General features: G+C 56.4%; 1 protein-coding gene across 3 annotated transcripts in view; it reads right to left on the bottom strand.

Moving 5' to 3' along the window:
- The window catches only part of SETD5 (SET domain containing 5), a 143516-nt gene that overhangs the window by 11830 nt on the left and 104159 nt on the right, over positions 1–27527 (bottom strand). For 2 of the 3 annotated variants that reach the window (XM_089781345.1, XM_089781344.1), the window contains 12 exons: positions 25401–25518; positions 25017–25126; positions 24181–24427; positions 24022–24072; positions 22278–22541; positions 21552–21872; positions 21205–21447; positions 19591–19720; positions 17566–17783; positions 15734–15790; positions 12686–13156; positions 1455–1738 (listed from right to left, as the gene is read on the bottom strand). In XM_089781345.1, the coding sequence (XP_089637471.1) occupies positions 1455–1738; positions 12686–13156; positions 15734–15790; positions 17566–17783; positions 19591–19720; positions 21205–21447; positions 21552–21872; positions 22278–22541; positions 24022–24072; positions 24181–24427; positions 25017–25126; positions 25401–25518 (2514 nt within the window). The remainder of the gene's footprint in view (positions 1–1454; positions 1739–12685; positions 13157–15733; positions 15791–17565; positions 17784–19590; positions 19721–21204; positions 21448–21551; positions 21873–22277; positions 22542–24021; positions 24073–24180; positions 24428–25016; positions 25127–25400; positions 25519–27527) is intronic. The other variant, XM_089781346.1, reaches the window with a different exon arrangement.

The following is a 27527-nucleotide window of genomic DNA, read 5'->3' on the forward strand; positions in this document are numbered from 1 at the left end:
AGCTAGCCGCGCCCAACCGGCCAAGGAGCCGAGCCGCTCAGCCCAGCTAGCCGCGCCCAACCGGCCAAGGAGCCGAGCCGCTCAGCCCAGCTAGCCGCGCCCAACCGGCCAAGGAGCCGAGCCGCTCAGCCCAGCTAGCCGCGCCCAACCGGCCAAGGAGCCGAGCCGCTCAGCCCAGCTAGCCGCGCCCAACCGGCCAAGGAGCCGAGCCGCTCAGCCCAGCTAGCCGCGCCCAACCGGCCAAGGAGCCGCGCCGCTCAGCCCAGCTAGCCGCGCCCAACCGGCCAAGGAGCCGAGCCGCTCAGCCCAGCTAGCCGCGCCCAACCGGCCAAGGAGCCGCGTCGCTCAGCCCAGCTAGCCGCGCCCAACCGGCCAAGGAGCCGCGCCGCTCAGCCCAGCTAGCCGCGCCCAACCGGCCAAGGAGCCGCGTCGCTCAGCCCAGCTAGCCGCGCCCAACCGGCCAAGGAGCCGCGTCGCTCAGCCCAGCTAGCCGCGCCCAACCGGCCAAGGAGCCGCGTCGCTCAGCCCAGCTAGCCGCGCCCAACCTGCCAAGGAGCCGCGTCGCTCAGCCCAGCTAGCCGCGCCCAACCGGCCAAGGAGCCGCGTCGCTCAGCCCAGCTAGCCGCGCCCAACCGGCCAAGGAGCCGCGTCGCTCAGCCCAGCTAGCCGCGCCCAACCGGCCAAGGAGCCGCGTCGCTCAGCCCAGCTAGCCGCGCCCAACCGGCCAAGGAGCCGCGCCGCTCAGCCCAGCTAGCCGCGTCCAACCGGCCAAGGAGCCGCGTAGCTCAGCCCAGCTAGCCGCGCCCAACCGGCCAAGGAGCCGAGCCGCTCAGCCCAGCTAGCCGCGCCCCAACCGGCCAAGGAGCCGCTCAGCCCAGCTAGCCGCGGCCCAACCGGCCAAGGAGCCGCTCAGCCCAGCTAGCCGCGCCCCAACCGGCCAAGGAGCCGCGTCGCTCAGCCCGGCTAGCTGCGCCCAACCGGCCAAGGAGCCGCGTCGCTCAGCCCAGCTAGCCGCGCCCAACCGGCCAAGGAGCCGCGTCGCTCAGCCCAGCTAGCCGCGCCCAACCGGCCAAGGAGCCGCTCAGCCCGGCTATCCGCGCCCCAACCGGCCAAGGAGCCGTGTCGCTCAGCCCAGCTAACCGCGCCCCAACCGGCCAAGGAGCCGTGTCGCTCAGCCCAGCTAGCCGCGCCCAAGCGGCCAAGGAGCCGCTCAGCCCAGCTAGCCGCACCCAAGCGGCCAAGGAGCCGCTCAGCCCAGCTAGCCGCGCCCAAGCGGCCAAGGAGTCGCTCAGTCCAGCTAGCCGCGCCCAACCGGCCAAAAGCTGCATGTTGCCAGTGGCCTGCGTGCTGGATGCCAGGGGGTCATGGGAAAAAGGCCTTTGCACACCACCATGCAGAGTCTGACCAGCTTCCTATGAAGCCCCAACAGCTGAATGAGGAAAGCGAACACTCACCACCATCTGCTGCTGATGTTCTCCTGGGATTTGCAGTGTGAGGCGGAGGAACTAGGCGCCCCTGGCGGACTGATCTCCTCTAGGTGAGGCATGGGGGGATGGGAGGGAGAGAATCCACTTGGGGGTGAGGAGGGGGCTCGGACTCCTGAGCCCTGCATGCTGCTTGCATCGGTCTCAGGCCCAGAGCTGAGGCTGCCTGGTCGGGCAGGAGTTGCTGCGCACCGCCCGGCATCGCTTCCCTCCTTGGCTTCCTGTTTTCGCTTGCGATACTCCAGCAGGGAAACCTGAAAGAGAAAAGCCCTCCTGAGCCTGGGTGCAACAGACACATCGCTCAGCGGCCAGGCCCCTGGGGGAAGGGCGCTCTCCCTTCGTGTGCTGCCTAGGAACACGCCTGAAACGCAAGGACACGTCCCTGAGCTGCCATCTGCATCTCTCATTCCTGTCATGCAGGGGTCTCAAGCATGTGACCAACACAAGGGAAGCCACCCCCAGGACACAGGTAGGGATTTTACAGCTGGGACAGAGAGGAAAGGATTCGGCTGTACAAATCACGCACCAAGGCAATTTCAAACCCCCACGTGAGAGACTGCATACCCGTGAGAGCATATTTAGCATATGACTGGCAAATAAGGAATTATCAAAAATAAGGTCATGAATTTTAAGCTTATAACCAGAACCCCATGAAGTGATTGCAAATTTACCATAGAATCCACCTCAGCCGCGTAATTCGGCTGTAGAATTTAAATGCTCATTTAGAACAATGTCCATTTGTAGCTCTGCATACAAAGAAAATAAAGTTTGCATCCTTTTTATACTGGAATCACATCTTCCTGAATTTAGAAAGAACAACTAGCTCGGAGGTGTGCCTGCCATAGTTTTCCATACTTAGCTATTTAACTGATGATCATTTCAGAAGAAACACAGCGTTAAGAGTGAGTTTATCCCCACATCTCTGCACCTCCCTAATCGCAAACTCTTTCCACGGCCTCTGTTCCGTTGCCAAATCCTCCTGACAACACGCACACTAAAGGTCCCCCCGGCACCCTCCTCAGCGCTCTGAACGCCGGAAACAAAGCCACTCTCTACTTTTAGTCTCGGGAGGTTTCTGCACCACGTCCATCACCATGGCTGTCCGAGCACCTTCTAGCTCTGTATTAAACAATGTGACTAACATCTGCCATATGCTGTTCTCTCCTCCTGTCCCTTGGGGAGAATAGCCTGCCTGGGGGTTCTCGTTTGGGGCATTTTAATACACCTGCATCACTGCAAACCAGTTCTCACTCCTGCTCACACTGGCCCTGCTCCACCGGTGTTAGCAGTGTTGCAAGGTCTGAGGCCGCCATGGCCTGCGCTGCATTTCACACACTGTCGTTTCACCCTGCTCAGGTCACATCTATTTGACTCAGCAGCAGCTGCAAGTGGCCATTTCAAGGCTTCCAATCCTGCTAACACCAGAAGCACTGAACTGCGGTTTGCAAAAGTGGGGACACTCACGCTGTTGGGTGAAAGACAGAGCAAAAGATTCTGTAAGGTGCAGTCAACCGTGTTCTCCTCCCCTCACATACAGAAAAATGTACATACTTGATTGAGGTGGAAAGAGATGTAGGAGTCAGACATATTGTGTCTCTGGGTTAGGTTAAAAGGGGTAAAAAACAGGGTGATGTCATGCTAGGGGTCTACTACAGATTCCCTACCCAGGAAGAAGAGGTGGACGAGGCTTTTTTAAAACAACAGTCATCCAAAGCGTAGAACTTGGGGGCGAGGGAGCACTTGAACCAACTAAACATCTGTTGGGAAACGAGCATGGCAGGAGGAAGACCAAGGACAGAGTAGGCCCATGGCTTAATGAAGACGGAGGAACAACAACAGGAAACGTGGAAATGCCAGAGGTGCTTCATGACTTCTTTGTTTTTGTGTGTGTCAAGAAGTCTGATGATGAAGGAATGCCTAACATAGTGAATGCTAGTGGGAAGGGGGTAAGTTTTGAAGATAAAATAAAAAAAGACCAAGTTAAAAATCACTTAGAATAGTTAGATGTCTTCATGTTAAATGTACCCTAGAATCCACAAGGAGCTGACAGAGGAGGTATCTGAGCCTTTCGCTATCATCTTTGAAAAAACATGGAAGTCGTGAGAGATTCCGGGAGACTGGAAAAGGACAAATCTAGTGCCCATCTATAAAAAAGGAAATAAGAACAACCCAGGAAACTCCAGACAAGTCAATTTAACTCTGGGCCAGGGAAGATGATGGAGCAAGTAATTAAGGAATTCATCTGCAAACACCTGGAAGATAACGCGGGGAAGGTAACAGCCAGCATGGATTTGTAAAGAGCCAATCAGGTCAAACCAATCGGATAGCTTCCTTTGATAGGATAAGAAGTCTTGTGGCTAAAGGAGTGTCACGTTATTGGATCTGAAGGGAGCAGACAGATCACTGCTGTGCCCACAGGGCTGGGTTGCCCCAGACTGGATACAAAGGGGCCATGTGAGGTCAAAGGAAGGTGTGCACCTGTGAATCTACGTATGACACTCCTGTGCGTGGAGTTATGAACATGGGCTCTGTGCTGGTACTGTGACTGGTCTCCGCCCGGGAGGGAGCCATGGGCCTGGCCTGCCTGTCATGAGGAAAGGCTGGGCTAACTAGCCCTGCTCCATGGACAATGGCTCTGCATGGCCAACACACCCCTGGAGAACCCATCTGGAAGCCCGCAGACCCACCAGTGCCTCATGGCTACTGGCCTGGGAAACACAGACAGGTCCCTTGATCATGTGACCAGCTTCAGTTTGGGAGACACCAGGAATATAAAAATCCCATGAGGCTGTCTCCATCTTGCTCTGGCTTCCAGATGCAGGGACAGGGAGCTGGGAAGGATCGCTGACCCACTCTGCCATAGAATGGACACCAGAGACGTCTAAGCTGGCAGTTTGTAACAGCTCTGCTGAGAGCCTGCATCCAGAACTGGGGGACTGGTGCATGTGATGCATTTTCATTAACAACCTCACTCTCAGCCTTTTCTTATTTCTGTTAATAAACCTTTAGAGTGTCGATGCTAAAGGACCGGCCCAGCGGCTCTTGTGGGGAAGATCCAGAGTATAAACTGACCAGGAACTGGGGCTGGGTCTTTGGGACAGGGAGGACCTGTTCGGGGTGAGTGAGATCAGGTTCTATACCCCCTCACCTGTGTGCAGGCCCGGGGCTGATTGTGGCACAGGGAGAGCTGAGGTGTCTGAGGGGTTTTGCTCATGAGGCTTCCTGCTGTTCACATTGGCAGCTGGAGCGCTCGGTGTGACTGGTGTGTGGCCTGTCTGGGAAAGGTCTCCAGTCGAGGGCTGTAAGCATCCCCAGTTTTGAGCAATTCGCCCTGAGCTGACGCCCTCAGCAGTGCCCACACCCGGCCCAGTTCATCACAGGAGAAGCAGTGGACGTGGTATAGCTAGATTTTAGTAAGGCATTTGACATGGTCTCACATGACCTTATCAATAAATTAGGGAAATACAACCTAGCTGGGGCTACGATAAGGTGGGTGCATAACCGTACTCAGAGAGTCGTTATTAACGGTTCACAGTCATGTAGGTGGGCATAACAAGTGGGGTTCCGCAGGGTTCCGATTTGGGACTGGTTCTGTTCAATATCTTATTTCTCCTCTTTCCTGCTCCATCCCCTCTTTCTCTGTTATTTACTTGTCTCTCTGGGCCCCTTACTCCATTCATCTGAAGAAGTGGGTTGTGTCCTCCAAAGCTCATGACACTATCTACATTTTTTGTTAGTCTCTAAGGTGCTGCAGAACCATTCATTGTTTTTAAAGTTTTTTTCAAAATGGGAAATGACTGTCTAGGAAGGAATACTGCAGAAAGGGATCTAGGGATCACAGGGGACTGTATGAGTCAGTGTGACAGTGTTGCCAAAAAAAAAAAATCAAGTATCATTCAGGGTTGTACTAACAGGAGTGTTGAGAGCAGGACAGGAGAGGTCATTCTGTAATTCTGCCGCTCTACTCTGCACTGGTTAGGCCTCAGTTGGAGTAGTGTCCAGTTCTGGGCCCCACATTTCAGGAAATATGTGGACAAACTGGAGAGGGTCCAGAAAAGAGGAACAAAAATGATGAAAGGTCTGGAAAACACGACCTGTGAGGGGAGACTGAAAGAACTGGGCCTGGTTAGTGTGAAAAGAGACATGCTAGCGGTTTTCAAGTATCTAAAGGGAGGGGGGTTACAAGGAGAGAGAAAAACTGTTTTCCTTGGCCTCTGAGGACAGGCCAGGAAGCAAGGGGCTTAAGTTGCAGCAAGGGAGGGTCAGGTTGGACACCAGGAGAAACTTCCCGCTTGTCAGGGTGGTTAAATACTGGGATAAATTGCCTGGGGCGAGTGTGGAATCTCCATCCCTGGAGAGTTTTCAGAGCAGGCTGGACAGACACCTGCTGGAGATGGCCTAGGTGCAGCTCAGTCCTGCCACGCGTGCAAGGGGCTGGGCTTGGGGACATGGCGAGTCCTTTCCAGATCTGGAGTGCATTAAATAGATGTTAAAAATGTCTAATTTAATAGCATCAGGAGAGTTTGCATCTAAGAGTTTTGTTTAGATCGACTTATTCTGGCATCTTCGCTGCAGTGAGCTCATGGCTGACACTCCCCCGTCAACTCCACCGACACTTCTCTTTCAAGAGGACAAGGGGGAGTTGACGGGAGAGCACTTGGTGGTCGATTTCTCCTATCTATACGATGTGACAAGTCAACCCCCCCTTGCTTCTTGATCTAGCGGGTAGTGTAGACATGCCCTTAGGGTAATCTGGCTCACTTGGTAAACTGGGCACAAGGATCAAAGGGGAAGCTGAGTTAGTCTGCCACTGGAAAAACTTAAAACACAACAAACAGTCCTGCAGCACCTTACAGACTAACCAAATATGGAGATGGGACCATGAGCTCTCATGGGCACAGCCCACTGCTTCCAATGGAAATTCCATCGACTACTCGTTTAGCTGATTAAACACAATTCATCCCAAATATAGGAAAGCTGTGATTCAGCGGAGACTTGGGGGTTGCGATGAAGCTCACGTTCACCTGATTATTCCAGTATAATAATGGGTCAAGAGCGAATGAGACGGGATACATCAAGAGGGCAGTTTTGAGTTGGAGCGAAGAGGTTATTTTACCACTGTTACTTGGCAATGGCGTGATCGCTGCTGGAATGTGATATGCAGTTCTGGTGACCAGGATAAATTGGAAAGGGTTTACCATGAGAATGAGTCAAGGCTTAGAAAACACTCCCGATAATCATAGACTCAAGGAACTTCATAAACTCAGCTTAACAAAGAGAAGATTAAGGGCGACTTGATTAGGCTCTATAGACCTACACCGGGAGGAAATATTTATAGGTAGGCTCTCCAGTCTCCCACAGACGGGAGTAACATGATCCAATGGCTGGAAGTTGAAGCTAGGCAAATTCAGACAGCAAATTAAGCAACATTTGTAATGGTGCGAGTAATTAACTATTGGGACAGTTTGCCAGAGGCTGTGGTGGATTCTCCATTCACTGAGATGTGCGGTAGGAACTGCTTTGTAGACGTTGTCTGGCCTGTGTTACATAGGGTGTCAGAATCCATCGGAGCGGTCCCTTCTTGACTCTCAGAGGCTAGCATTGAGTCATGGGGCACAGGGGACGCAGAGGCCAAAGGGCTCCAAAATAGGGCCATTTGTGATTACCTTCAGTCGTCTCCTTTGTGATAAAAGCTCACCTCCTGGAGTCTGCTGGGAGCATGGCCCATCATTCAGCTATACTGAAGAGTTTATCACAAATGTGCAGTGTCTGAGTAACAGGCTAGACCCGAGGTGTCCAACAAGCTAGCCACTAGCTACATGTGGCTACGTGGCCAGCTGGCCTGAACAAACATGGCTATTTGGCCAGTTGAGGGTGGCTAGTTCACTACAGCAGTAATCACCATAGTGGCCACTGCTTCAGAACTGGTTGGACACCACAGGGCTAGATTTGATGACAACTGTAGAACTCTCTCTCTAAAAACAACCCCAGAAACAGGGGCAGAGGTTCTTTCACGAGGTGGACAGTTCTTAGACGTCAAATTGACAAGAAAAACAAAGTTGTTTGTTCTGTTCTCACACTCAAAGCATCTAAGCACGGCCAAAAGGCACTGCTGGGTACTGCTGTGTAAGTGTGCACTTTGTACGGCCCTCCTCTGGGACGTGATCTTCACTCCAAATCAAACCGTACTGCATCTACTGCTATAGCTCACTAGGTCCCAGGCAGGAGCCGCAGCTGGTTCCTAGGGAGCACTGAGCAGCCTTCTAATGTCTCTAGATTGAAATGCCTGAAGTGTTAAGTGATGAGGCTGCTCTCACTTCCCTGGGGAGAAGAGAAGATTTCAGTGTTTGAGAGTCTCTCCTGGTAAGCAGACTCCATCAGCCTCCGGATGTCAGCCAACCTCTGGGTCCGGAATCTCTTTATTTCACTAAGCAACTCCACACCCCTCTTGATAGTCATACTCTTTACCTGTTTCTACAGTGTTAAAGCCCCGCTTACTGCCACCCAGCTAAGCGATTCCTGTTTCACCAAGGTGAGACTGTGTGGTCCCTTTTCCTGGTCTAGACCAGGGCTACTCAACACACTGATTGTTTGTTGCAGCCCGTGGTGCAGTTTGGGTTACACAGGACTCAACACACGGCCAGCGGCTAGAGAAAAGAGTCAATAGAATGGTCTTCTGCTGAGATGCCGATCAGTAGTTAAATTCCTGGACTGTCATTGCTCATGACAAGTGCTGTCATATGGGTGGAAATGGGGTAAATGTTGCATTTTATTAATATCAGCAGAACTGACTGAAATGGGCCTGCGTGTTGTATAGTCTTGCCTTAATCTTTGGATTCATGCCCGTCAGTGTGAAAGAAGCTATTTGCATATATATTTGCTGTACATGCACTCACACTTAAGTTGCAGCCCTCGGCATGTGCTATAAGTATCACTGCGGCCCTCGGGGCTTCCAAAGTTGAGTAGCCCTGGTCTAGACCATCCGTGACAGGTGTCTGTCCAGCCTGCTCTTAAATATCTATGACTATGAAATGCTAAGGGAGATTGGAGAGGCTATCAAAATAAACTCAATAATAGTGGGGGGTTTCAATTATCCCCATATTGACTGGGTACGTGTCACCTCAGGACGAAATGCAGACACAAAATTTCTCGATACCTTAAATGGCTGCTTCTTGGAGCAGCTGGTACAGGAACCCACAAGGGGAGAGGCAATTCTCAATTTAGTCCTGAGTGGTGCACAGGATCAGGTCCAACAGGACCATACTAGAATAACATTTAACATCCCTGTGGTGGGAAGAACCCCTCAGCAGCCCAACACTCTGGCATTTCATTTCAAAAAGGGGAACTATGCAAAAATGAGGAGGTTCGTTTACAGAAATGAAAAGGTACAGTGACTAAAGTAAAATCCCTGCAAGCTGCACGGACACTTTTCAAAGACACCATAACAGAGGCCCAACGTAAATGTAGAGCCCAAATTAAAAACCACAGTAAAAGAACTAAAAAAGAGCCACTGTGGCTTAACAACCATGTAAAAGAAGCAGTGAGAGATAAAAAGGCATCTTTTAAAGAGTGGAAGTCCAATCCTAGTGCGGAAAATCGAAAGGAGCATAAACACTGCCAATGAAGTGTACAAGTGTAATAAGAAAAGCCAAAAAGGACTTTGAAGAACAGCTAGCCAAAAAACTCCTTTGCTTTGTACCCAGATAGGATAGCAGAAATAGGCACTTCTACTCGCCCACAAAAGCTCATCACCTAATAAACTATCTTGTTAGTCTTTAAAGTGCTACATATTTTTTCCTTTTAATTCAGGGCAAGACAGTCTCCTTTGCTTTGTTCTGGCACACGACACAAGGGACTACTGCATGAAGTACTTTCACAGGCCTTCTACATCGCAGGTCACTGTTCAGCCAAGCGTCAGTCCTAGGACCAATCCTATTCAACTTATTATAAACGATCTGGAGAAAAGGGTAAGCAGTGAGGTGGCAAAGTTTGCTGACTATACTAAACTGCTCAAGATAGTTAAGACCAAAGCAGACTGTGAAGAATTTCAAAAAGATCTCCCCAAACTAAGTGAGTGGGCAACAAAATGGCAAATGAAATGTAATGTGGATAAATGTAAAGCAATGCACATTGGCAAAAATAACCCCAACTATACATATAATATGATGGGGGCTAATTTAACTACAGCTAATCAGGAAAGAGATCTTGGAGTCATCGTGGCTAGTTCTCTGAAGACGTCCACGCAGTGTGCAGCGGCAATCAAAAAAGCAAACAGGATGTTAGAAATCATTAAAAAAGGGATAGAGAGTAAGACATTATATAAATCCATGGGATGCCCACATCTTGAATACTGCATAAAGATGTGGTCTCCATCTCAAAAAAGATCTACTGGCATTAGAAAAAGTTCAGAAAAGGGCAACTAAAATGATTAGGGGTTTGGAACAGGTCCCGTATGAGGAGAGATTAAAGAAACTAGGATTTTTCATCTTGGAAAAGAGACTAAAGGGAGGTCTATAAAATCATGAGTGGTGTGGAGAAAGTGAATAAGGAAAAGTTATTTACTTGTTCCCATAATATAAGAACTAGGGGCCACCAAATGAAACTAATGGGTAGCAGGTTTAAAACAAATAAAAGGAAGGTCTTCTTTGCATAGTGCAGTGTCAACCTGTGGAACTCCTTGCCGGAGGAGGGGTGAAGGCTAGAACTAGAACAGGGTTTAAAAGAGAACTAGATAAATCAATGGAGGTTCAGTCCATGAATGGCTGTTGGCCTGGCTGGGTAGGAATGGTGTCCCTGGCCTCTGTGTGTCAGAGGGTGGAGATGGATGGCAGGAGAGAGATCGCTGGATTGTTACCTGTTTGATTCACTCCCTCTGGGGAACCCGGCATTGGCCACTGTCAGCAGACAGGATACTGGGCTGGATGGACCTTTGGTCTGACCCAGGATGGCCGCTCTTATCTCCAGTGATGGAGATTCCACAACATCGCCAGGCAATTTATTCGTGTTTAACCACTCTGACAGGCAGGAAGTTTTCCCTCATGTCCAACCTAAAGCTCCCTTGCTGCAGTTTAAGCCCATTGCTTCTTGTCCTGTCCTCAGAGATTAAGGAGAATAAATCTTCACCCCCTTCCTTTCAACATCCTTTTAGATACCTGAACACTGCTATCATGTCCCTTCTCAGTCTTCTCTTTTCTAAACAAAACAAGCCCAAATCTTTCAGTCCCCCCCCCCATAGCTCATGTTCTCTCGACCTTTCATCATTCTTGTTGCTCTTCTCTGGACCTTCTCCAATGTCTCCACATCTTTCTTGAAATGCAGTGCCCAAAACCGGACACAATACTCCTACTGAGGCCTAACCAGCGCAGAGTAGAGCAGAAGAATGACTCCTCGTGTCTTGCTCACAACACTCCTGTTAATGCAGCCCAGAATCATGTCTGCTGCTGCTTTTTTTTTTTTTTGGCAACAGTGTCACACTGTTGACTCACATGTAGCTTGTGGTCCACTCTGACCCCTAGATCCCTTTCTGCAGGACTCCTTCCTAGACAGTCGCTTCCCATTCTGTATGTATGGAACTGATTGTTCCTGCCTAAGTGGAGCACTTTGCATTTGTCTTTATTAAACCTCATCCTGTTTATCTCAGACCATTTCACCAATTTGTCCAGATCATTTTGAATTCTGACCCATCCTCCAGAGCAGTCGCAACCCCTACCAGCTTGGGATCATCCGCAAACTTAATAATTGTCCTCTCTATGCCAATTTCTCAATTGTTGCTGAAGATATCGAACAGAACCCGTCCCAAAACGGGCCCCCTGTGGAATTCCACTCGTTATGCTCTTCCAGCATGACTGACCCATTAATAACCAATCCCTGAGAATGGTTCTCCAGACAGTTCTTCACCCCCCCATAGTGGCCCCTTCTAGGTTGTATTTCTCATGTCTGTTGATAAGAAGATCATGCAAGACCATGTCAAATGCCTTACTAAAGTGTAGGTAGACCACGCCCACCACTTCTCCCTTATCCACTAGGCTCGTTATCCTATCAAAGAAAGCTATCGGATCGGTTTGACATGATTTGTTCTTTACAAATCCATGCTGGCCATTACCATATTATCTTCCAGGTGTTTGCAGATGAATTCCTTAATTACTTGCTCCATTATCTTCCCTGGCCCAGAGTTAAACTGACCGGTCTGTAGTTTCCTGGGTTGTTCTTATTTCCCTCTTTATAGATGGGCACTAGATTTGCCCTTTTCCAGTTCTCTGGAATCTCTCCTGACTTCCATGACTTTCCAAAGTTAATAGCTAAAAGCTCAGTTACCGCCTTTATCAGCTCCTTGAGTATTCTAGGATGCATTTCATCAGGCCCTGGTGTGACTTTGAGACATCTAACTTTTCTAAGTGATTTTTAACTTGGTCTTTTTAAATTTTATCTTCTAAATCTGTCCCATTCCCACTACGTTAGGCATTCCTTCATTATCAGACTTCTTGGTGAAAATGGAAACAAAGACGCCATTAAGCACCTCTGCCATTTCCAAGTTTCTGTTGTTGTTCCTCCCTCCTCACTGAGCAGTGGGCCTTCCCTGTGCTTAGTCTTCCTCTTGCTCCTAATATATTTGTAGAATGTTTTCTTGTTATCCTTTATGTTTCTAGCTAGACCGAGCTCGTTTTGTGCCTGGGTCTTGCTAATCTTGCTCCTACAGACTTGCATTATTTGCTTATATTAATCTTTTGTAGTTTAACCTAGGTTCCACTTTTTATATGACTCCTTTTTGATTTTTAGATCATGTAAGGTCTCCTGGCTAAGCTAAGGTTGTCCCTTGCCAGACTTTCTGTCATTCGTACACAGCAGAATCATTTGCTTTTGGGCCCTTAATGCTCCTGTGAAAAGCTGCCAACTCTCTTCAGCTGATTTTCCTCTTAGTCTTGCTTCCCACCTACCTGTTACTACTCCATGGGCCCTTCCAATGCCTTAGTTCAAAGCCTTGGCAACTCCCTGTCCATTTGCTGGTCTGCCTCAGCCTCTCTCTCACTCATTCAGTGTAGGTGTTCGGGTTCTTTCTCCTCACATGTATTAGCTTCATCAAGCTGAGTCTCAATTGTTATTTCTGCCCATGGCTCTAGTCTCTCTAGAGTCTTTGGGTTATTCCTCTCCCCCTGGCACTGGCCACCCCTCTCAATTGATATCACCTGTGATTTCATACTTGCCTTCTTCCTTTGTGGTGGGTTTTGGGGAGTAGATTTGACTCCTTCACCAACCCTCTCGCCAGCAGGAGACATGGATCCGTGCACTGTCTCTTTAAGAAGTCCCAGCTCATGTCTGCTGAAGTATCCGTCTGCAGGAGAGATGCAGCATGCCCCTTCTGAAGTCAGTGGCTTCCTGTCTCCTGCCTGAGGGTTAGCCCGCACCAACCCATCGGCACGGGGCATAGCGTTCAAAGGGGAGAAGGCATACATTAAATTAAACTCTGTCCGGAAGGCCTGCTCAGAGCTTCTTAGCAGCAGCTGTGCCTCTCCAGCCTTTCCTGGGAAGCTGCTCTCAGATGCCAAGGGAACGGAGGACTGTGGAGGCAGATCCGGGAGGCCCGAGCTGAGCGGGGATGGTCTCTCTGGACAGGTGTTAGCACTGGAATCCAGGCAGCCCGCCTTCCCCAAGTCCAGGTCCGTCCGAAGGCAGAGCTAGACAAACCAAGAGGCACGGGACGGGAGGAGAAGACACAGGTGGGAAGAGAAACTTTTAACATCAGGAAACACTTTCTCCAAAAGCCACTCGCTCCTCTCATGATCCCCAGCGTCCTCTCTCGCTCCGCTCTGATGCCTTCTAAATGGGGATTAGAACCCTGCATCCCAGCTGTGCTGGCCCAGGTCAGCTGACTCAGGCTGCAGCGCTTGCCTGAGCCCTGGGTTCTACAAGGGTGGCGGCTCCCACAGGCTGGGCTCCAGCCTACGCATCTACCTAGACACTTTGCAGCCCCAGAGAGTGAGGCAGCTGCAGGGTTTTAATGGCTCCACCTAGGCAGAGCCGAAGTATCACGTGGCCGGGACGGAGCAGTACGGAATGAGCCAAGCATGGCTGTCCAGTCTGCTGGACCCAGAAAAGAACTCCCGTCTTCACGTGACACTCGCACACGGCACTCAGCTACCAGCTGTGGGGGATGGTCCAAGAACATTCACTGCTCACTGGCTGGCTTAGCAGCCAACCCCTCGACTATCAAAGACGGCAAGCACCTCTCTGCCAGGACAATCCACGGCCCAGGCCCCCGAGCACTGAGGTCACCAGACCTGGGAGCCGCTAGCACGAACACAGCTGCCCTCCTCTGTTCTACCGCAGCAGCTGGGGGCTCTGGGCTGACACGGCCTCACTCCTTTACAAGATTCCCACCTTCCACTGCATCTCAGCTCTGGGAATCTCAGACAAGGAGCCCAAGGGGGCCCCCTTTGACACTTCACACCCGTAAGAGCCAGGTCGACGACTCCTTTGCTCTGGTCACAGCACGGAGCAGCCGCCAGAGGCAAGGTGCAGATGCACCCCTCAGCTCCCGGCCCGGCCCAGGATTACATCCCCTTTCCTGCCGATAGCGCTCAAGAGCCAAACCGTGGGTGGGTCCTTTCCCACCATCACAGCACCTGAGGTCATGTCCTGCACTGCCTGCAGCTCCCAGGAACCGCCTGCCCCGTGTCATGGCTGCACCCCCGACCTGTTCCAGTCCCCTAGAGCACCAGCTGTATCCCCAGGAATGGAACGGCCACAGTAGCGCTTTGCAGCTCTCTGGACTCCTCCTCCCTGGTACTGGCTTGGCAGACTTAGGCTGCAGGGAGAGGATGGGTCCGTCTGAAGCCCACAGGCCACGTACACAACCTTGTCCCGGGTGGCTGGTCCAAACCAAGGAGCGCTGAGGGTGCTAACAGCTCCGGCACACTCCATCTGAACAGCAGCAGGCTCCTCCCTCCGTCACACCCGCCCTGATTGCCACAAGCAGCAGCCACCACGGACACGTGTACTGAGCCGAGACGAACACCAAGTGGGTCATTCCAGGCTCCCCAGACCTCTTTCCTTTCGCCCCAATAGCCGAGACACTGGTTCCTCACCCTCTGCCTCCGTTTCCCGCCAGAGGATAAACACAGCCCCGTTTCCAGAGCAATCCGTTTTACTGCCTGTAGTCGGCCTCCCTCGGTAACCCGGCAGCCTCTCCTCCTCCTTCCTCTGACGCGCCCTGCCCCCCGTTCCCATTCTCACTCTCACGCCATCCCGCCCTTCCGAGCCTCTGGATCTCTCTCTCTCACACACACACACACACACACACACACACACACACACACACACACGTTCACATTCTCTTTCACACACAGGTTCACGCACACACAGGTTCGATCTCTCTCTCATGCACACACAGGTTCACACACTCAGGTTCACACACACACAGGTTTGATCTCTCTCTCACGCACACACAGGTTCACACACACACAGGTTTGATCTCTCTCTCACGCACACACAGGTTCGCACACACAGGTTCACACACACACAGGTTCAATCTCTCTCTCACGCACACACAGGTTCACGCACGCACACACAGGTTCAATCTCTCTCTCACGCACACACAGGTTCACACACACACACAGGTTCATGCACGCACACACACAGGTTCAATCTCTCTCACGCACACACAGGTTCACACACACACACAGGTTCACGCACGCACACACACAGGTTCAATCTCTCTCTCTCACGCACACACAGGTTCACACACACACACAGGTTCACGCACGCACACACACAGGTTCAATCTCTCTCTCACGCACACACAGGTTCACACACACACACAGGTTCAATCTCTCTCTCACGCACACACAGGTTCACACAGGTTCAATCTCTCTCTCATGCACACAGGTTCACACACACACACACACACACAGGTTCACGCACGCACACACACACACAGGTTCACGCACACACACACGCACACACAGGTTCACGCACAGGTTCACGCACACACACAGGTTCGATCTCTCATGCACACACAGGTTCACACACACACACACACACACACAGGTTCAATCTCTCTCACGCACACACAGGTTCACACACACACACACACACAGGTTCACGCACGCACGCACACACACAGGTTCACACTCACACACAGGTTCACGCACACACACACACAGGTTCAATCTCTCTCATGCACACACAGGTTCACGCACACACAGGTTCACGCACACAGCCTCCAAGCGCAATTGAGACGGTGTGATAACTACCTCGGGTGACAGGGACTCGGGCCTATGCGCAGGGGAACTCTCAGGGGAGGATACGTTCTAGGAGGGAAAAGCATCTTGTTATTCATCTACTTCAAAAGTCAAGAAGCAAAATCAAATCAAGTAAAACAAGCGCGGAGGTTAGCCACGGCGCCCGGGAAGTCGCCTGAGCGGCGTGCGGGGTGGGCAGTTCTGAAGTCTCCTGGACGCACAGAGACAGGACTGGGTTAGTGCATTCCATGCTACGGCTTAGTATCCAAATCAGAGGCCAGAAGAGGTGTTAGCCAGAAGTGTTTGACTCTTTAGATTTCTGATGCTGTTAGCCAAGGAGTTTGCACCAGGAAACAGAGAAATCCACGGGGAAGACCAGAGTGGAGAGCCTAAGGAAAATGCCCCAACGCTGTAGCTAGCATTAGACTTCAAAGGGGAAATAAAATGGCTCCTTCAATTCCCCATGAGTTTCTTGTTGGGTACCATGAAAGGAATAGTAGCAAGTGCCTGAGAGCGCTCCAGAGGTCAGACGGGCGTATGCACACACCTCCCCACGGCCATGGGATCTTCCAGAACACCCCCAGGGAGAGCCAGAAAGGCGGTGGCTCTTGTGGAGGGAGGATACTCCCCGTGACGGGTGCGTGGTTGCCGGACAGGGGTACTTACAAAAAACCAACGCGATAAGACCTTTCAGAACTCTCTCAGACAAGCGGGCAGGCTTTCCCGGGCAGAATCCATGGCGGACACTATGTTCCAAGACTCTGCTACAGACCGGACGCCCCAAAGCAATCCAAACCGAGGCCCCAATGTCAGCTGGTTTCCAATTCGCTCTAACGCCCTGGCCAGCAAGGGCCTGACCTGCCAGAGGTTTCAGGAGTTTGTGGGACAAGCTCCCCAGAAGAGCAGCTGTAGCAGATTAATTCAGTATGCGGCACTCGGAATCACTGGTTAATCTCAAGCTTTAGAGTCACCAAATTCCCCATCCACCCAACGGCTGATCACCCTCAGCTCTCGAACTGAAGAGCCTGTCCTCTTGGTACAAGGCCCTCCCTGCGGTCTCCTCTCCCAGGGCTACAGCCACAGGGGGAAGCTACAGTCTGCAGACCTGGGAGACGTAGTCTCCTCAGTGCTGACCCAGCCGCGCCGCCAGCCTCCCTCTGCAACAGCTTCCCCAGAGCTCCGTGTCCCAGAGCACGCCCCGCGCCCCGCAGAGCAGAGCCAGGGCCTAGGCAGGCTTCGCTCAAGCCAGCGACCACGAGTCCGTTGGCTGGACTGAATGGCAGTGGGAGGGCAGCAGCGAGGACACTGGGCTCCACTCTCCAATGAGAACTGCAGGCCCCTGCACCTCCTGGAGGTGATCATGGCCGGAGGAAGCAGAAGCTCCAGACTGGGGCGGAACAGGCAGCCCCGCTTGGATAGCGCAGAGCAGGAAATACACCTGCAGAGAGCGGTGCCCCGAGGCAAAGGGAGCAGCACTGGAGTCAAGTGCCGGGCGGAGGGAGTGGCAAGCCCTCGCCGGGCTGGGATTTGGGGGCTGCTACCCACGTGGATGGGAGCAGGGGCGGTGGCACATGAGCCACGCTGGAGAGCTGGGGGCCTGCGGGGCCACGGCGGGGGGAGGGGTGCAAGCAGACAGACGTCGGTGTTGTGTCCAGCAGGAAAGGCAGTGGGGGGCAAAGCTGCCCCGTGTCCTGGCTCTCCTGCTTGGAAGTAGGGCACATCCCAGAGGAGCTACCGCGTCGCCGATGGCCTCGAGGAGCCAGAGCCCAGCATGCCCCAGAGGAGAGAGACCTGGCTCGGCTGCATGCCTGCCCCCAGCACCTCCTCTCGCCTCCCCAAGTCACCTCAAACTGCAGCGGCGTATTGCAGCGGCTCGCAGCCAGCGAGGGAATCGGCGAGAACACCCCCCCATAGCCATTGCGCCAGTCCTCCTCTCCTGGCAGCCGGGGGCTCAGGGAGCCAGGAGGTGGAGGCGTGACAGGAGAGAGCGGCCTCAGCAGCTTGGTCACGTTCTGCTCCATCAGGTAGCGAGATTTCCACTTCTTCAGGGGGCTCAGCAGGTCTGAAAGAGGAACACGGTACAACTGAGTCGTGCGGCAGCACACTCGTGCCAAGCCACGAGCAGACCCGCCCCCAACACCATGAGAACCCCACTCCTCCCACGTGGTTGGGGAGGCACGGAAGCCAGGTGCCGACATCACGACCACCCCACTACAAGAAACGCCCCGTGGGGAGCCGTGTCAAGGACTGGCCCTGCTCCGAATAGCACAGCCCTGGTGTCACCAGCCTGCAGACACACAGCCCGGCCCCACGCTCCTTCAACAAGGCACACGGGATTGTGGAGACACAGACCGCTCGGCTCCAGGGAAAGACACCAGAGAGAACCGTCCCAGTGTGCGCACAGCCTCCTGCGTCTCGGGCACCCTACCCCCTCCCAGCTCAATGGGCCAGCCCAGAACGCCCCTCGCCTGCAGCCGGCTCCCTCCGACTGCTGAGCTTGGCCCCTTGGCCCCAGGTCCCTTGCCAGCTCTACAGGCCCCCGTGAGGCCAGCACGAGTCGCCTCCGTCCCAAGCAGAAATGGGACCCAACCCTTCTTCAGATCCAGCCTCTGCAGGGCAGGGAACGTCCTCCCGACAGGACCCAGCACAGACAGGGCCTCGGGCAGTCTCAGACTTTCTGCCTAGCGGCTCATTAGCGTTTTACTCCTGCTACACTGGCCTCCAGAGCGTCAGGTTTGCTGCTCCCTCACCACCAGCTTCAGCTTGGGAACGTCTCCAGCCCTGGGTGCTTCATGGTAGGCCCGGTTCGCTCATGCTCCCTAGGCTGGTCCTTGCTCCCCAGGTGCTGTTCCTGGCGCCCCTTTGGACTCCGCCTGCTTCCTCCGGGTTAGCGTGGCCTGCGAGCCCAGCCCCTCCCATGCAGCGCAGTGCCGTTCTGAGCAGAGGTCCTACACGCCCACTCAGCCATCCTGGGGCTGGGCGAGCTACTGCAAAGAGCCCCTTGGCTTGTGCGCAGACATCTCCAGCCAGCTCCCGCTTCCCCTCCTTCTCGCACACTTTGCAGGCCTGTTGTTTGGACCCCCAGGTTCCCCCTTTCTCGGCAGCGAGACCCTCCCAGATCCCTGCTGAAGCCACGGGGGCAAAGCAGCCACAGGGTGGGTCTCCTAGTACTCAAGTGGCAGGCCCTTGGCGCCAGAGTGCAACACGAGTCAAAGAAATGCTAGAAACAGGCCGCTCTTGGGCTCCTCACGTCACAGCCTTGTCAAGTGCAGCCGCTTGCCCCTCTCCAGACCTTGGGAATCTCTCCTACAATTGGCGTGGGGGTGCGGTTTCTAGTTTCTTTGCTCTCTCCCTCCAGGCTGTGCTCAGGGATGCATGGTACCCAGGCCTCCTGGGCGGTTAACTTGGTGCATCTAACCTTTTAACAACCAACTCTGTTGTTATCTGTACACTGTCTAGCTCCTCGTCTGTCGTCCTTGGCAAACTGATCCCTGACTTGGGCAGATCTCCACCCTCTTCCTCTGCAAAGACAGATGCAAATTAACTATTTAACAACTTGGCTACCGCTTTTCTCCTCCAAGGCCAGCATTTCCGAGTAGCCCCCGGCTACGTTCCTGGGAGCCTGCTAGTTCTCAGCATACGCAACAGCCAGCTTTCCCCTCGAAGGCGTGACTCTGGTCTCACAGCAGACAGCTCTGGGAGCATCCCCCCACCGGCACAGCAAAGGAGCTAACAGGAGCCTGTGGAAACTGGGTGGTACAGCGAGAGCCCCACCTGCCACGAACCCGACCAACATGCAAAGCCCTGGCCAACGCCTCCTATCGCCGTCTTCCCCCGCGCCCGGCCCCCGCGGGAGTCTGCACACCCACCTGCGCTGTCCTTGCAGATGCTGGAGGAGCTGCTGCTCTCGCTCCTTTGGTACAGACACTGGGGTCTGCTGTCCTGGGCAGCAGGCGAGGTCTGAGCCATCCCTTCCTCCAGGGCTTGTTTCATCCAACGCTGCAACAGAACTAGACTCCGTCAGCGGGCGGCCCCTGGGTGCTTCACCCCCGGAGCTCCGGCACGTTGGGCCAGCGCTGCTGAGCTTGGCACCGGCGGCGGTGCAGGCTCAGCTGAGCTGGCGGGCTCAGAGCGGCTCACGCTGGCCCAAGGGCTCCCATTACCACCCCGGGAGAAGAGCCGCCCACGCCCCAGCCACACGGCAGAGCCCGGCTCCCGGGCGCTCTCACTCGCAAGTCGGACCAGAGCCAGGGAGAGTCCCTGCCCTGCCCCCGGGCCAAGGTCCAAGTGCCATTCTCCCAGGAGCAGCCCTAGCCAGGCTTGGGGCGAAGAGGAGAAAAGCCTCACGCCCAAGCAGGTCGGGAGTCCCTGCAAGGCAGAGGCCCTGGCTCCCCTCTCCAGCCTAGGAGCGGCAGAAGGGTGCTGCACTGACTGTGAAGCGCCTGCACGTAGCTTGCAACCCTGACATGCATAATCAAAAGTGGCCAAGCCGCCCTCCGGTAACACCCTCAGGGGAGAGGCCTCAGCGCCCCCCCAAGGACCCCTGCGAGGCCTAGGACCGGCTCCGACGCCCGGGTTCACTCGCGCCCCCCCCCAAGGACCCCTGCGAGGCCTAGGACCGGCTCCGACGCCCGGGTTCACTCGCGCCCCCCCCCAAGGACCCCTGCGAGGCCTAGGACCGGCTCCGACGCCCGGGTTCACTCGCGCCCCCCCCAAGGACCCCTGCGAGGCCTAGGACCGGCTCCGACGCCTGGGTTCACTCGCCCCCCCCCAGGACCCCTGTGAGGCCTAGGACTGGCTCCGACGCCCGGGTTCACTCGCACCCCCCCCCAGGACCCCTGTGAGGCCTAGGACCGGCTCCGACGCCCGGGTTCACTCGCACCCCCCCCCAGGACCCCTGTGAGGCCTAGGACTGGCTCCGACGCCCGGGTTCACTCGCGCCCCCCCCAGGACCCCTGCGAGGCCTAGGACCGGCTCCGACACCTGGGTTCACTCCTGACCAACCACCTGACCCGCAGGCTGGACTCAGAGACACCTTGTGACGAAACCCAGTTCTGAGCTCAGCCGCACAGGAGCTTCGAGCACACACAGCACTGACCTCCCCCGAGCCAGGCCCCACAGCCACAGATCCCACATCACGCGGCTTCCCGTGGCTGGTCAGCCACGCCACCCCCGCACCGCAAGAGGAGGGTGGAGCGAGCGAGGCCTTTCACTCCAGAAAGGAGGCACTGAGAACCCACCTGGCGCTCACCCCCGGCTGGCTGCTTCCAGCCCCGCCCAGCCAGAGCGCCAGCCCAAACTTTCCCGTGGCCGGGCAGCACCATTCTGCTCAGGCGCCAAACCCAGCCGGTCGCTAACCCGGGAGCTGCCCCGCACAATTCCCTGAGGAGCCCGACGCGAGGAGAGAGGCTGCTTCCCGGCTTTCCTTACAGCCCCAGGCTTCCACAGAGCAAGCCAGACGCCACGGGAGCGGGCCGACGTACCTTTTTGCAGGAGTTGTAGAGCCCATCCAGCGGAAGGGGCCTTCGGCGTCTCTCCGGGACGAAAGGCGAGCCGAAGCGGATGTAGTGTTTGGGGGTGGTACAGATCAGCGGGGAGTGGAGAAGACCTGGCAACATGTTGAGAGTTGTTGCCAAAACGGTTGGGTCTGTGGTAATCCGCAAAGGACACTCGATCGGGCAGTCCTGCTTCTCGGCCTTGTCATTCAGCCACTCCGTGACCAGGTACTGAAGAGAGCAGAGCGCACAGTCACCAAGCGCCCAGCGAAGGGCAGACCCCGCCCGGTCTCCTCCCACACAGCGCTGGGCCAGCCGAGCCGCCTCCCTCTTACCTTTTTGGTTTTGGGGTACTTGGCTGTGGCCCGGTTCACCTGGGGGCCTGCAGGCAGCGCCACAGGCAGGTCAGAGCCCAGCAGTGGCCTGCTTTCTCCTGGCCCCTCCACGCTGCTGACCTCCGCGGCAGTCACTGCGCTGACGTTGGGTCCCTCCTCGGGGGCAGCCTGGGCGAGCTCGACGTGCTGGGTCACGGCCTGCTTCTGCCGCCTCAACCTCTGGGCCGAGCTGCTCCGATAGCGCGAGAAGCGACTTCTGGGCCGGGGCCGGGCAGGCTTGGCGGGGGCAGGCTTCGCGGCGGCCTTCTCCGGACCTGGGTCCTGCAGCGCAAAGCGCAGCATGAGGCTGGGACGCTCCTCTGTGCACGGGAGTTCGGAGCACCAGCCGGCCCTGGAGAGCCTAGCCAGCTGGGGCACTGGACCCCGGGCTCAAAGAGGGGACATGTGCGCGCCTGTTTCTTCCTGCCCCAGGCAGCGCCGAGCGCCTCCATTCCGGGGCTGGGCAAGGGAGGGACTGGCACGGCCCAAAAGGGTCCTAGCTTCAGCACCGCGCCAGACAACACCCGCACGCTGGCTCGCTCCCAGCGCCGTGGGACACTTGGGAACAGGAACTCAGCAAGCGTCTGCCCCCACGGCCTGCGCCAGCTGGAGAGCGCAGCAACACGCTGGCCACCAGAGAGGAACCCTGCAGGGGGCGACCAGGCGACAGCCCCACTTCCAACTCACCAGCGCCTGTGTGGATCGCCGCGTATGCACCCCAACATTGCTGCTGCTGGCCGGGGTGCTCGCAGCAGCCCCACTGAACGCTGCAGTGATGTCCTCAGTGTCCGGAGTCTCCATTTTCACCTCCTCCAGCTCAGGAGTCTCAGGGTTAACCAGGAATTCGGCATCTGAGCTGGTCCGGTCTGAGGGCTGCTCTCGCCTTCTCTTTCTCCTCTCCAAGCTTTCAAACATGTGCATGATGGCTTCCACCTTCCTCTCCTCCCGGGACTAGCACCCACAGACACAGGCCCAGGTCAGCAATCCCAGGCAAGCCAGAGAACGGGAAGAAGGAAAAGAGCCGGAGTGAGAGGAGGGGGATGGCACAGAAGAGGGCTGAGCAGGGGGAGGATTGGGGATTCTTGGAGAACTGCAATTACTCAATGAAAGGCGACTGCTTGAACTAGGCTGGCTCAGCGCCCGGCAACAGAACTGGCAGGCGTGCTGAGAGAGGAGACGACCTGCAACCCACCACCCAGCACAGCGGTCGCCAGGCCTAGATCGGCTTGCAGCCTCTGGCAGGGGATCCGGACGGGTTTGGCTACTTCAGCTGCCTCTCCCCCCACTGCTGCTCCCCTCCTGCTCGCTGGGTGGGGCTGACGTCAGGGTGCCCCCCTCCCACCTGTCTCCACAGAGCGGGTTGGGGGGCTCCCCACTGAAACCGGACACCCTGCTGCAAGTGCCTGACTGCAGCATTCGTTTCCCATGTAGGTTCTTACAGACTAATTCAGCGACGCGAACGTTCTCTGCGTGCGGCCCCCCGGAGCAAGCTCCCTGCCTCTCCCACGCTAGCGAAGGGGCTCTGCCCTCAGAGACCGGGCGGCTGGGCCATGCGTGCAGGCCGCTCTCCGACACCCGGCATGGCCTAGTGCTCTGCGCTCTTTGGCCGCAGCTTCCCAGGTGCTCGCGGGCAGCTGACGCGCCGCCTTGCAAGTGGCTGCTCCCAGGAGAGGGTTCCTGGCACGGCAGCCCAGAAGGGACCAGCATGCTTGTCCAGTCTGAGCGGTACTGGGCGGGCCCGACGCCCCGTGCTACAGAGGAAGTGAACCCGTCTGGGGTCCCTGCCGAGCTGAGCAGGGAGCGATTCCCTCCCAGTCCCAAGCATGGCAAGGAGCAAGACCCCGACCCAGCAGCCCGGCACTGGGGGACTCTCTTGGGTAACTCAGAGCCTTCTCCGGCCAGAGTCTCTTCCCTGGCTACTAGCAGATGCAGACTGCAGGCCAGGGCTATTCCACTTTGGAAGCCCGGGGGCCACAGTGACACTCACAGCACATGCCGAGGGCCACAACTTAAGTGTGGTTGCGTAGACATGCAAATCTATATGCAAATCTATGCAAATAACTTCTTTTACACTGACAGGCATGGATTTAGAGATTGAGGCAAAACTACACAACATGCGGGCCCCGTTTACGTCGGCTCTGCTGCTAATAATCAAACGCTCCAGGGATCGCGCTACTACCCGCAGCTCAGCAGCAGGCCGCTCTAGTGACGACTTTTGGGGTTTGGCTCCCGCGTGGAGCCCCCCGTAACCCCAAACCACACGGTGGGCCGCATGTTGAGCAGCCCTGCTGCAGGCGATCCCATCAGACCAGGCGTTTCAATGTCCCTAGCCAGCCGTGTACGGGAATCCTGGCGTGCAGTCTGCCCGGTTCCCCTCCTGGACTCCTGTCACTGAACACCCCGCTCCATCTCCGAACCTCCACTGACTCACCCGTCTGCTGTGCGCTCCCCCCTCCTCTGGCTTCTCTTCCGTATCCGCAGCCTGGAGCAGAGAGAGCGAGGCCTCAGCAGACTGCCACGGCAGCGCTGGGAGAGTCTGGCTCACAGGGCGGATGCAGGGCTTCTTCTGAAGGCCCCACAGAAATCTTACCTCATTGTCGCTGGCTGCAGCAGGTCCTTCTGGAGCATCCTCGGCCCGCTGGCTGCTGTTCTCATCTGACCCCGCGCCCTGCTGCTCTAGCTCCAGCTCCCTCCGACGGGCTTTCCGGCGCCTGGTCTCTGCCCCAATCACCAGCCGGCCTGGCCCGGGTGCGGGGTGCTCGGCAGCGCTTGGGTGCCGTTTCTGTACAGGGCAATTCCTGTTCCCCTTCTGACACGCACAGTCCACCTTATAGTTGCTGGTCCGAAAGACAAACACATCTGTGTGACGCCGCATTTCCCGGCCCGCCTGCCACCACAGAACTCACCAGGGGCCACGGCAAGGAGACCTGGCTCCCCACCTGCTACAGCACACAAGAGCCCTCTAGAACCGGGCAGAATAAAACGTTAAAATGCAATTCAGTAGATAATGGAAAGAAAGGAAGGCTGGAGGGGGAGCGGGCCCCCGGCGGGCGAGGGGGGCCCCAAGGAGGGGGAGAGGGAGGAGGCCCCTGGCCGGGCAAGAGGGGCCCCGAGGAGGGGGAGAGGGACGGGGCCCCTGGCGGGCGAGGGGGGCCCCCGAGGAAGGGGAGCGGGCCCCCGGCGGGCGAGGGGAGCCCCCGAGGAGGGGGAAGGGACGGGGCCCCTAGCGGGCGAGGGGGGCCCCCGAGGAGAGGGAGAGGGAGGGGGCCCCTGGCGGGCGAGGGGGGCCCGAGGAGGGGGAGCGGGCCCCCGGCGGGCGAGGGGGGCCCCGAGGAGGGGGAGCGGGCCCCTGGCTGGGCAAGGGGGGCCCGTGAGGGGGAGGTCCCAGCAGGAGGCCAGTGCGGGCCGGCGAGACGGGGGACTCACCAGACGTTGTACTCGTAGTCAAAGGCGATGGTGACCTCCGTGTCCTTGGCGATGGCAGCAAGCGCGTAGATACACAGGTGGATCATGCCGTCGGCAATCACGTGGCGGACCTGCACAGACGGAGCAGACAAGCTGACACCTCCCGGAGAGACGTGCCCCCTGCCTGGCACGCCAGCATGACCTGCGCCGCTGCCCTGCGCCCACCTGGGCCGCTCCCGGCCCGAGGGCCCTGCACATCTTCCCGCCCCTAGCGCTCAGGCCCCACACCCCTCCCCCATGTCCAGCTTTCAGGGCGCTTGCACAGCTCTGCCCCCCTTCCCTGCCACTGCACGTAGGTCCCCTGCAAGGGGCTCTGGGCGGCCCGATGCGGGAGAGGCAGCTCACCTCCGCATTGGGGGTGCAGGAACGCCTGATGAAGCGGGCGTCGTTGCCGAAGGTGCGGGCATCCACGCACATCTCAACACCGTTGAACTTGGAGTAGAACAGCACAAAGGGGTATGGCCTAGGGAAGGAACAAACTCCTGTCACTGCCCAGACTCAATCGCCAGGGATCTCCTCCTCTGCCAGGGACTCCATGCCGCTCAGAGCGGCCCAAGGGAACCCCTAGCCCCGTGTCCTGGCTGCCCACAGAGGCTGGTGCCAGGGCCCTCGAGCGAGTGAATGGAACGGCCCAGCCCCTCTCATCCAATCCCAGCTTCCAGCAGGCAGCCGGTTAGGGGCATCCTGGGCATGGGCCTTGGCTGACGGACATTGCTGGGTCTCAGCTAATTCCTTTTGGAACCCAGTGACACCTGGGCCTTGGCAGCATCCGCTGACAGCGCCTGTGGCGGGCGCTATCAGAGACCTGTCCACAACCATGCTGGGGGGGGCTCTGCCAAAGGCTCTGACACTCAAGTGCACTAGCTCCACGCTCTCGTTCACACCTCACAGAATGCTGGGGGGGGGGGGCTCTGCCAAAGGCTCTGACACTCAAGTGCACTAGCTCCACGCTCTCGTTCACACCTCACAGAATGCTGGGGGGGGGGGCTCTGCCAAAGGCTCTGACACTCAAGTGCACTAGCTCCACGCTCTCGTTCACACCTCACAGAATGCTGGGGGGGGGGGGCTCTGCCAAAGGCTCTGACACTCAAGTGCACTAGCTCCACGCTCTCGTTCACACCTCACAGAATGCTGGGGGGGGGGGGCTCTGCCAAAGGCTCTGACACTCAAGTGCACTAGCTCCACGCTCTCGTTCACACCTCACAGAATGCTGGGGGGGGGGGGCTCTGCCAAAGGCTCTGACACTCAAGTGCACTAGCTCCACGCTCTCGTTCACACCTCACAGAATGCTGGGGGGGGGGGGGGGGGCTCTGCCAAAGGCTCTGACACTCAAGTGCACTAGCTCCACGCTCTCGTTCACACCTCACAGAATGCTGGGGGGGGGGGGCTCTGCCAAAGGCTCTGACACTCAAGTGCACTAGCTCCACGCTCTCGTTCACACCTCACAGAATGCTGGGGGGGGGGGGCTCTGCCAAAGGCTCTGACACTCAAGTGCACTAGCTCCACGCTCTCGTTCACACCTCACAGAATGCTGGGGGGGGGGGGCTCTGCCAAAGGCTCTGACACTCAAGTGCACTAGCTCCACGCTCTCGTTCACACCTCACAGAATGCTGGGGGGGGGCTCTGCCAAAGGCTCTGACACTCAAGTGCACTAGCTCCACGCTCTCGTTCACACCTCACAGAATGCTGGGGGGGGGGGCTCTGCCAAAGGCTCTGACACTCAAGTGCACTAGCTCCACGCTCTCGTTCACACCTCACAGAATGCTGGGGGGGGGGGCTCTCCCAAAGGCTCTGACACTCAAGTGCACTAGCTCCACGCTCTCGTTCACACCTCACAGAATGCTGGGGGGGGGGGCTCTGCCAAAGGCTCTGACACTCAAGTGCACTAGCTCCACGCTCTCGTTCACACCTCACAGAATGCTGGGGGGGGGGGCTCTGCCAAAGGCTCTGACACTCAAGTGCACTAGCTCCACGCTCTCGTTCACACCTCACAGAATGCTGGGGGGGGCTCTGCCAAAGGCTCTGACACTCAAGTGCACTAGCTCCACGCTCTCGTTCACACCTCACAGAATGCTGGGGGGGGGGGGGCTCTGCCAAAGGCTCTGACACTCAAGTGCACTAGCTCCACGCTCTCGTTCACACCTCACAGAATGCTGGGGGGGGGGCTCTGCCAAAGGCTCTGACACTCAAGTGCACTAGCTCCACGCTCTCGTTCACACCTCACAGAATGCTGGGGGGGGGGGGCTCTGCCAAAGGCTCTGACACTCAAGTGCACTAGCTCCACGCTCTCGTTCACACCTCACAGAATGCTGGGGGGGGGGGCTCTGCCAAAGGCTCTGACACTCAAGTGCACTAGCTCCACGCTCTCGTTCACACCTCACAGAATGCTGGGGGGGGGGGCTCTGCCAAAGGCTCTGACACTCAAGTGCACTAGCTCCACGCTCTCGTTCACACCTCACAGAATGCTGGGGG

This window comes from Pelodiscus sinensis, chromosome 11 (assembly GCF_052426305.1).
Source record: "Pelodiscus sinensis isolate ZL-2025 chromosome 11, ASM5242630v1, whole genome shotgun sequence".
NCBI lineage: Eukaryota > Metazoa > Chordata > Testudines > Trionychidae > Pelodiscus > Pelodiscus sinensis.